Source organism: Myxine glutinosa, chromosome 9 (genome assembly GCF_964187855.1).
Source record: "Myxine glutinosa chromosome 9, kmMyxGlut1.1, whole genome shotgun sequence".
In the NCBI taxonomy this organism is placed as follows: domain Eukaryota; kingdom Metazoa; phylum Chordata; class Myxini; order Myxiniformes; family Myxinidae; genus Myxine; species Myxine glutinosa.
In genome coordinates this window covers 74465373-74476160 of record NC_136269.1, presented here as the reverse complement: position 1 = coordinate 74476160, position 10788 = coordinate 74465373, and the positions used below count along the sequence as shown (strand labels likewise).

The window sequence follows — 10788 nt, the reverse complement described above, 5'->3', positions numbered from 1 at the left end:
GAGAATGTACTTCTGCATGAAAAATTTAAAAACCCTCTAAACTCCAATATAAACCATCTCGACTCGTAAAACCATTGATAATAAAAAGGGAAACCATGAACAAGGTCAACAATGATAAAATACAACGACACTTCTCCCAGTTTTGAAATTTGATGGAGGGAAGCCAATTGAAAAGTTTCCTGGAATGTTTGTTAGTCGTCTCATTTACTGGGCCTACAAGATGATGCAAAGGTAGTGCCCTAGTATAAACTATCAGATTGGTGCATTGCAATTCACATACAGGGCACCATCACAAAAGTGTGCCGGGTCCCTCGGATGGACGTTGAGCAGGGAACCCGTCTGCTTTCATGAATTACCAAGCGTGCGTGAAGCGAAAAGTGAGGTTCAGCAGTTGGTTCACCTTGTCTGTCTGTCTGTCTGTCCACAACCGCCAGTTAATGATCGAGGAACAACTTAATTTAAATTGAATGTTATATTTTGAAGTTTTTAACACAAATCGGAACATGAATCGGAAAGTGAACCTGTAGTTTAGCATTACTTTGGCTCTAAATTCGTCCAAGCGCGCATGCGCAGAGAGGCCCAAGATGTTCTTTTTTAGTCTATCTGCCTGTCGGCCAATCAAACAAAATAAAAAATCATTCCAAACAGGAAAGTTACTGTTTTAAGTGACGTCATAAAGGACACAAACAACAGGCATAAATAATTAATGTTATGTGTTAAATGAGGTGGTGTATAAGACACTGCATCAACGGCAGTGACCTTTTCGTTTCTACAAACCTTAAATTATTTATTTTATTTAAATTCAATTATATACTTGAACACTGTAGAACCCAAGTCGCCTGATTAGCATTTTCAAAAACCTTTCATTTAGCAGTACTTGGACAAAATATTATGGCATTTTACATTATCTCAACCAATCAAATTTGCTGCTGGCAGACCCTGCCCGTGTTCTTTTTTCTCAAGACTGTGTGGGGTAACGTGTTCCTATGAACTCTCTAGTAGACTAGATACCCTACACTCACGAAGCGAAAAGCAGGGTTAAGCATTCAGTTACGTACATGTGCCACACGTCTGCATTTTAAAAATTCATTTTCTCAGCAACTGTTGGTCCGATTGACACGAAATTTTACCATAGAAGCGCCTCCGCCTGTAGAATATTTTTATTCATAATTATGACGTCATCGGTCACGTGGTACGGACGCCATCTTGGAAAAACGTTGCACCTCTAGATCTCCCAAACCGCTCAATGGAAAAAAATTGATACATGGCTCATTGTCAAGTACCCACCATGGGGAATAAGATATGTTGATGGTGATGTCATTGGTGTCTTAATTATGACGTCATAATTCGACAAGAACAACGCTTGATCTGATCAGTATGAATAAAACAAAAATTCCTCTGCAACTGTTGGTCTGATGGGCACAACATTTTCACCATAGGAGCGCCTCCTCCTGTAGAATATTTAGTGACAATCATGACGTCATAGGTCATGTGATATAGGCGCCATCTTGGAAAAACCGAAAAATGTTGCAACTCTATATCTCCAAAACCGCAGCATGGAAAAAATTGAAACATGGCTCATTGTAAAGACCTCCATATGGGGAATAGGTGTTGTTAACGATGATGTCATTGGTGCCATAATTATGACGTCATTATTCGACAGGGGCAATGCTTAGTCTGATCAGTTTGAAATGTATTGAGCGTGATCTATGCAACAATTATATTAGAGAACATAAATGTATCATGTCATCGCTCACGTGGTCTGGCAGCCATATTGGATCAAAGAAAAAAAATGTTCAAAAACAGAAGAGTTGCCTCGCAACAAGTTGACTGCATAGGGTAAGTATTCTATGAACACCATCTAGTTGATGGATGTTAAAGATCCCACGGTGGCTTTGCGAAAAGTCGGCGAGTTATCGCCAGCACCCTGAAGGAATTACAAATTCCTGGCCAAATCATCTCAAATCAAACATAAGAACCATGCACGAATATCCTATACACTCCTTGCCTCCCATTCTGCGGCGTCAGCATCGAGCTCCGCTAGGCTGGAAGCGCCGTCGCTCGATGTTGAGGCCTTGGAGTGCACCGGGAACCTCCGGAACGAGCCACGACCCAGCTGAGTGTTCCTCTGTGACCCACGCCGCACACCCAGTCCTTGGCGCGACCCCGAAGACCACTGCCCCTCGTAAGTACCTGTTGTGCATGGGTGGAGAGAAGCAACATTGATAAGACAGGATGGTTATGATTTGAGCGACCAGTGATCAGGTCCCAACATTGTTGCCCAAAGTCGAAAGACCCTCTTCGTTTGGAAACAAATCGTGTCCTGCATCCCACCACTTGCATATCGTCACCAGTTGGATTTGGTTTACTTTTAAACTGTGGTTGGTGCTGATCCTTTCTCAGTGAATCTGTGCTAAGTTTGGTGATTCAACATTGATTTCCACCTCACTGTCCTTTTTGAAAGGACATTTTAGACATTGTTCTACTTGGTGCAGAAGTTTGACAAGTTTGGTAACAAGTTAAACTTCACCTATGTTTGGGGAAAGTAGCAAAAGTAACAACAAAAATAACTTTGTCGACGTAGAGGATCCATGATATAGTTACCTCCGGCACCAAAGGTGGATGGAGGTTATGTTTTCACCCCTGTCTGTTTGTTTGTCCGTTTGTTTGTTTGTTTGTGAACAAAATATCTAAAAGAGTTGTGGACGGATTCGGACGAAATTTGGCAGAGATGTAGCGTATGTGACGAGGACGAAATGATTAGATTTTGGTGAGGATCTGGTTTCGGATCCGGCTACTAGAATTTTGAAAGTGCTTCTTCACCATTGGGAGATTGGGCCAAAAACGATACAAATCAGGATATCTTAAAAATTTATGGACGGATTTGGACGAAACTTGGTGGACCGGTTGTGTGTCTGACAAGGAAGAATCGATTCAATTTTGATGAAAATCTGAATATGGATTCGGATATGAGAATTATTTAATTTCCAAGTGATTCTTCACCATTGGGAGATAGGGCTAAAAATGATACATAGCAGGATATCTCAAAGTTATAGATGGATTTGGACGTAACCTGGTGGACAGGTTGTCGGTGTGACGAGGAAGAATCGATTCAATTTTGGTGAAGATCTGAATATGGATTCGGATATGATAGTTATATAATTTTTTAAGTGATTCTTCATTGAGTGATCGGACTACAACCAACATACAGCAGGATATCTCAATAGGTTATGGACGGATTTGGACGAAACTTGGTGGACAGGTTGTGGGTGTGACGAGGAAGAATCGTTTCAATTTTGATGAAGATCTGAATATGGATTCGGATATGAGAATTATTTAAAAAATTTAAGTGATTCTTCATTGAGTGATCGGGCTAAAACCAACATACAGTAGGATATCCCCAAAAGTTATGGACGGATTTGGACGAAACTTGGTGGACAGGTTGTGGGTGTGACAAGGAAGAATCGATTCAATTTTGGTGAAGATCTGAATATGGATTCGGATATGATAGTTATTTAATTTTTTAAGTGATTCTTCATTGAGTGATCAGGCTACAACCAACATACAGCAGGATATCTCAATAGGTTATGGACGGATTTGGACGAAACTTGGTGGACAGGTTGTGGGTGTGACGTGGAAGAATCGTTTAAATTTTGATGAAGATCTGAATATGGATTCGGATATGAAAATTATTAAATTTTTTAAGTGATTCTTCATTGAGTGATCGGGCTAAAACCAACATACAGCAGGATATCCCAAAAAGTTATGGATGGATTTGGACGAAACTTGGTGGACAGGTTGTGGGTGTAACAAGGAAGAATCGATTCAATTTTGGTGAAGATCTGAATATGGATTCGGATATGTGAATTATTTAATTTTTAAGTGATTCTTCACTATTGGGAGAGAGGGGCAAAAACGATACAAGGCAGGATATCTCAAAAAGTTGTGGACGGATGATTTTGATTCAATGTGATTCTGTATTGTGATTTTCTGGTCTACTCTGGGATACAAAACGTAAACTGTTCACCTGGTGGAGGTACCGGTATGCTCTCTACTGAGTGCCGTTTTAGTTAAAAGTGTAAATATGTTCAATACATTTATGATAAATTGTATGATACATCTCACTGTATGATCCACACGTTCATTGCATGATGTGCTTGCTCACCGCCATCTGGATATCTCTCAACACCACAACCATCAGGTAGACCGTCAGTCCAACAACCTTCGTAGCTCGCTTGGCCAGGAGCAGCTTCTCTCACCCCGTAACGACCCTTAAAACCACAGGTCCACTCTCCTCGATAACCCCCACGCTCTCGCATGGTCTCGACTCCCAGGCCCTGCCTCTGCCCGCACGACCAATCTCCCGCGTACGTGAGGCCCTCGGGCCAGATGTACACGCCGGCGATCTCGAGTCCCCGCTCCCAGGAACCGGCGAATTGACCGCGTCCCTCCGGGCCAGTGCACACGCCATAGCCGTGTGCCTTCCCGCCCGTCCAGCCGCCGCAGTACGCGCCTCCATCCTCAAAGTCGAAGCGACCTCGGCTCATGGGAGTCGATAACTTCCCGGGCGCCGACGAGCGGGACGTGAGCAGTGCTGACGGAGCCGTGGGACCACCAACGGCATGTCGACCCCCTCTCCCCCTCTCCAGAATACCCCAACCCTCGACCAGAGCGATCTTGTCCCCCTCGGATCAGGTGCGTGCTGACCAGGAGAGGCACACGCCGCTGGAGGGAAAGAGCAACAGGGAAAGAGCAACTGGACGGATGTGATTGAGATTTTGAGAAGGTGAAGTGTGAGATAGAGATCTAGTCCGAGAACGGTGTGTACAGTTTGAGTGCAGAGTGTGCGGAATGAGATGAGGGGAGAGCAAGGGGTGAGTGAACATAGCGAAGGGCTTGCATTGCGTTTATAAATACCCTCAGTGAGACGATACTCAAATTGAGCCACCTTCGCTGCCTGATACATCGTCCTCCTTTCCTCAAGCACCCCTCGTCTCCACCCAAATGTGAACATTTTGAATCGAACACATCCGGTACTTCTGATGCAAGGACCAAATACCTGTCTTGGTGACCCTTCCCGCATCTAGTAGAGAGGACGACGAGTTCAGGATGATGTGGCTGTACTGTGTTAGCTAAGCAGATAAGACCTTATTAGGGGACCCCAATAAGAGTCTAAAGTTCTAATACTTTGATCCTCCAAAAACGATTTGTTCAAAAACAAAACAAAACTCGAACGCCACTCAGTAGAGCGCATACTCCCGCCGTGGGTCAAGTTGGAATAGTACGATTTCACAAAAGTTTGAGGGAGTAGTTCAGTGACAACACAAGACAAGACAATACAAGACAGACACTGCACAGATATATGGTATATTGTGGCGGACACGAAAGCCCACTGGCGTGGTGACATCATTCCGTGCACCAAGTGGGGGGCGTGGGTAGGGGGGTAGGCGTGGCCTCAGGATATACACCGGGTGCGCAGCCTGGAGCGCGCCAGTGCTACAGTGACCTCTTTGAATAAAGAACATTAAACTTACCGCGTTGTCCGCTTCCTCCTTGGTAGCAAGTCGCGCGCCTAGCACCGCGTACTTCATTGGTGACCTCCGACATTCGAGTCAGCCGTCGCTGACCACCCGAAACCGCCGCAACAATGGCTACCAACGCGGTCTCCATCAAGCTCCCCGAATTCTGGGAGTCACAAGCCGAAGTTTGGTTCCTGCAGGCAGAAGCCCACTTCCGACTTCGAGGCATCACGGTGGACGAGACCATGTACTGCCACGTGGTCGCCGCCCTCGGGCCCGGCACGGCCACCCGCATCGTATCGGTCCTAAGGGATCCACCTGCCGACGGCAAGTACGAGGCGGTCAAGCGTCTCCTCCTCGCCACGTTCGGCCTTACGGTGGACACACGGGCCGATCGCCTCTTGGACTTCCCCGAGATCGGGGACACGCGACCGTCGGTCCGTATGGATCATATGCTGGCGCTCATGGGCGACGAAACCCCGAACGCTCTATTCCGGGCGTTATTTCGACGCCAGCTGCCAGCACGAGTCCGCCTCACTTTGGCTGGTTCCGCGTTAACGGAACCCCGTGCGCTCGCTGCCGACAAATACTACGCGGCTTTGGACACGCAGGCGAGTCTTGGTGCGGTTGCCGCTCCCGAGGCTTTCCCCGATGCACCGAACCTCGTGTCCACCGCCGCGAAGAAAACCGCGGCCTCCGACACTGCAGCTGCCCGCCTGGTGTTTCTTCCACGCCAAGTTCGGCCACGAGGCTCGGCAGTGTCGCCCGCCGTGCTCATTCGGCAGGTTGGGAAACGGGCGAGCCGGCGCTCGGTGGCAACGGTGAGCGTCGGCAATTCAAACAGCCTTCTGTACATAACGGACACCTTGTCCGGGCGCCGTTACCTGTGCGACACGGGGGCGCAGGTGAGTGTCGTTCCTGCCAGTACGTCCGACAAGCACACCGCGGGCCGATGTCCCACACTGCTTGCGGCCAATGGTACGTCTATACGCACGTACGGAAAACGCTGTCTCTCTCTGCGGTTCGGAGGGCAGGTTTTCCGTTGGTCGTTCGTTACGGCCGATGTGCCTATGGCACTGCTCGGCGCGGACCTCTTATGTGCTAATGGATTACTGGTTGATGTAAAGCGCAGAAGGCTTGTCCAGGTTGAGACGTTCAGCTCGCTCGCGTGCGCACTGCCCGCCTCGTTGAGCATCTGACAGAGCGGCTCACCGAGCGGCTTGCTGAGCGGTTCCATTCCGGCCAGGTTCATCTGTACGCTTCCGGCAGCGGACGAATTCGCCCGCCTCCTCGCGTGTTTCCCGGCCCTCACGCGGCCCACCTTCTCGGCGGGGACCGTCAAGCACGGGGTGGAACATCACATCCCCACCGCCGGGCCACCGGTCTACGCCCGGGCACGCCGCCTCGAGCCGACGAAGCTCGCCGTAGCTAAAGCGGAGTTCGCTACGCTGGAGCGGCTCGGCATCATGCGGCGCTCCGAGAGCGCGTGGGCGTCCCCGCTCCACATCGTACCCAAGCCCGGCGGGGGATGGCAACCGTGTGGGGACTACCGGCGCCTCAACGACGCCACCACCCCCGACCGCTACCCCGTCCCCCACATCCAGGACTTCTCCGCCCGGTTGGAGGGGATGTCCTTCTTTTCAAAGGTGGACCTCGTACGCGGCTACCATCAGGTCCCCGTCAGGCCGGAGGACATCCCGAAGACGGCTGTCATCACGCCATTCGGGCTTTTCGAATTTCTTCGGATGCCCTTCGGTTTGAAAAATACGGCTCAGGCGTTCCAGCGCCTCATGGACAGCGTCTTGCGCGGCTTGGATTTTTTGTACGTCTACCTGGACAACATCCTCGTCGCCAGCGCGTCCCGCGAAGAGCACCTTCATCACCTCCGCACGCTCTTCGAACGTCTGGGCCAGCACGGCCTGATCGTGAACCCTGCCAAGTGCCGGTTCGGTGTCGCTGAAATCGACTTTTTGGGGCACCGCGTCACCAGGCACGGGGCCGTCCCCCTAGCGGCCAAGGTGGAGGCGGTGAAGGGGTTTCCGCGCCCCCGCACGATCAAGGGGCTCCAGGAGTTCCTGGGCATGGTAAACGTTTACCATCGGTTCCTGCCCCGCATCGCCCAGCTCCTGCGCCCCTTACACGAGGCCCTTCGAGGGAAGCCGGGCAAAGGTGACATTACCTGGACCGAGCAGATGGACGCGGCGTTCTTGGGCGCGAAGCTCGCCTTGGCCAACGCCACCATGCTCACGCACCCGGCGCCCGATGCACCGATCGCCCTCACCACCGACACCTCGGACTACGCGGTGGGCGCGGTGCACGAGCAATGGGTGCGTGGTGCTTGGCAAACGCTGGCGTTCTTCAGCCGGCAGCTTCGCCCGCCCGAACGCCGTTACAGTACCTTCGACTGCGAGTTGCTTGGGCTTCACCTGGCGGTCAGGCACTTCCGCTATCTGCTCGAGGGCCGTGCATTCACGGCCTTCGTCGACCACAAGCCGCTGGTTTTCGCGATGGGCAAGGTCGCCGAGCCATGGTCGGCCCTGTAACAGCGTCACCCCGCGGCCGTGTCCGAGTACACGACGGACATCCGACACGTCGCGGGAAAGGACAACCCGGTGGCCGACTGCCTTTCCCGGGCCGTCGCCCACGCAGTCCACCTTGGCATCGACTATGCCCGGATGGCGGCGGACCAGGCCGCCGACCCCGGGATCCAGGCCTTGCGGACCGCCATCACGGGCCTCCGCATCACCGAGGTGGCCTTCAACGGCGCGGGCACGGCCCTCGTTTGCGACGTCTCCCTCGGGCGGCCTCGCCCCATCGTGCCCGCAGGCTGGCAGCGCCAGGTTTTTGACGCCATCCACGGCCTGTCCCACCCGGGCACGAAGGCCTCCCAGAGGTTGGTCACCGACAAGTTTGTCTGGCATGGCCTCCGGAAGGCCGTCCGCGGCTGGACCAGGACGTGCCTCGCGTGCCAGCACGCGAAGGTGCACCGGCATACCCAGGCCCCATTGGCCCCGTTTATGGTGCCGGCACATAGGTTCGACCACGTGCACGTGGACATGGTGGGACCTCTGCCCCCCTCGCGGGGTTTCACCCATGTCCTTACCATGGTGGACCGCACCACCCGGTGGCCGGAGGCCGTGCCTTTGGCGGCGACGACGGCGGCAGACGTCGCGCAGGCGTTCATCGCCACCTGGGTCGCCCGGATCGGCACCCCCTCGGACATCTCGTCCGACCGCGGCCCCCAGTTCACCTCGGAGCTCTGGGCCACGGTCGCGCGGGGGCTCGGGGTCCAGCTGCACCGAACCACGGCCTACCACCCCCAGGCCAACGGCCTGTGTGAGCGGTTCCACCGCTCGTTGAAGGCCGCGCTCCGGGCCACCCTCCGCGACGGCGGCTGGGTCGACAGGCTCCCCTGGGTCCTGCTGGGCCTCCGGACGGCACCCAAGGAGGACCTGCGCGCATCCGCGGCGGAGTTGGTCTTTGGACAACCGCTGCGGGTGCCGGGCGAGTTCCTCCCCGACCCCACGGCACCTTGGTCCGTGGCGCAGGAGCGTTCTGCGCTGCAGGAGACCGCCCGGAGGTTCGCCCCGGTGCCGACGGCGCACGACGGGCACCCTCCTACACACGTCGCCCCCCTGAGCTTCGCACCGCGGAGTACATCTTTGTCCGGCACGACGCCCACCGGACACCACTGCGGCCCCCGTACGACGGGCCTTTCCGCGTGCTGGAGACCGGGGTGAAACATTTCACCCTGGACATCGGCGGCACTCCTGACCGGGTCTCCATAGACCGCCTCAGGCCGGCCCACCTCGACGTGGACCACCCACCGCCGGTGGCTCGGCCCCCGCGTCGGGGCCGCCCCCCTGCGGGCGGACCCCCGGCACCGCCCAGCACCGCAGGCACGCCGCCCCCTGGTCCGGCACCCATCCCGGGTACAGCCGGGGGCATCCCACCTGGCATCCCTGCACCCCGGACGCCGCCGGTCGCCAGAGGGCGCTTCGGCCGGGTCATCCGTTTGCCCCGCAAACTGGCCCTCCAGGTGCGCGGGAATTCTGGGGGGGGCGCGTGTGGCGGACACGAAAGCCCACTGGCGTGGTGACATCATTCCGCGCACCAAGTGGGCGGCGGTCACGCCCAAGGGGTAGGCGTGGCCTCAGGATATACACCGGGCACGCAGCCCGGAGCGCGCCAGTGCTACAGTGACCTCTTTGAATAAATAACATTAAACTTACCGCGTTGTCCGCTTCCTCCTTGGTAGCAAGTCGCGCGCGTAGCACCGCGTGCTTCAATATATAGAATATATAGAAGATAATGTTTAAAAAAAACAAGGCAACAAAGCATTTTCGGTTTCAGCGTTCAATTCTATATAAGTGAGTGTATTTTGAGGCGTGTGTGACTTCAACTAAAATTGTAAGCCAGAAAAACGTTCGTTTCATTCCTTAGGGATACAACATGTAAACCTGGCCCAAACGTGAAAACAAAACTTGCTGATTTTAAGTCGTACAAGCTAATGCGACCACTCATTCTTCTGGGAAGAATCCCGTGCACATGCTTGTCACACTTATAACTCACCTAAGTCTTTATAAGTTCATCAAATACTGACACCGCGATTGACATTCGCTGAGGTAAATGAGGTAAAAAACAAACAAACAAAAAAAACAGTTTTAAAGCATTATACGTATCAAACGATACATTTTATGAAACGGGAAAACCTAATACACACTTTGGTGGTTTTAAAATGACAGAATATGTCTTTATTAGAAAAAAGAAAGAACCTTGAAGACGACGCTGCTAACAAAATACACCGCTCTAACGCATAACCACGAGTTTAAACTACATTTACAACAAATATGAAAACTATTTTCATATCACAATGTTAAATATAGAATATATAGAAGATAATGTAAAAAAAAAAAAAGAGTCCTATCTTCCAATGGTAAACAATCCTTCAAAAAATTACTGGATCCGGAATAATATCCTGAGCTTCACCAAAAAGTAATCAATTCTTCCTTATCCCAAGGGCAATCATCGCACCAAATTTCATCCAAATCCGTTCAGAACTTTTCCAGATATCTTGTTGACAAACACACGAAAACACATAGTCTAGTAGGAAGACTAGGTCCCTCTGCACCCCCCGGAGATATACTTCTAATCAGTGTTTCTAGATTGGAAAAAATGTGTAGAAAATGACTAGCTATGGCCCCAAGCTGAAAAAATGTCCCACATACCATTTTTATGCAAATTACTGCTGCAAATTTTATGCAAAATT

General features: G+C 52.0%; 1 protein-coding gene across 1 annotated transcript in view; it reads right to left on the bottom strand.

The window, feature by feature from the left end:
- Nucleotides 1-4980, bottom strand: part of LOC137435303 (junctophilin-3-like) — an 80377-nt gene extending 75397 nt beyond the window's left edge. The window contains exons 1-2 of the mRNA XM_068128970.2: nt 4166-4980; nt 2009-2193 (exon numbers count right to left, since the gene is read on the bottom strand). Of these exons, the coding sequence (XP_067985071.2) occupies nt 2009-2193; nt 4166-4547 (567 nt within the window). The 5' untranslated portion in view covers nt 4548-4980. The remainder of the gene's footprint in view (nt 1-2008; nt 2194-4165) is intronic.
- Between the last annotated feature and the right edge of the window lie 5808 nt (nt 4981-10788).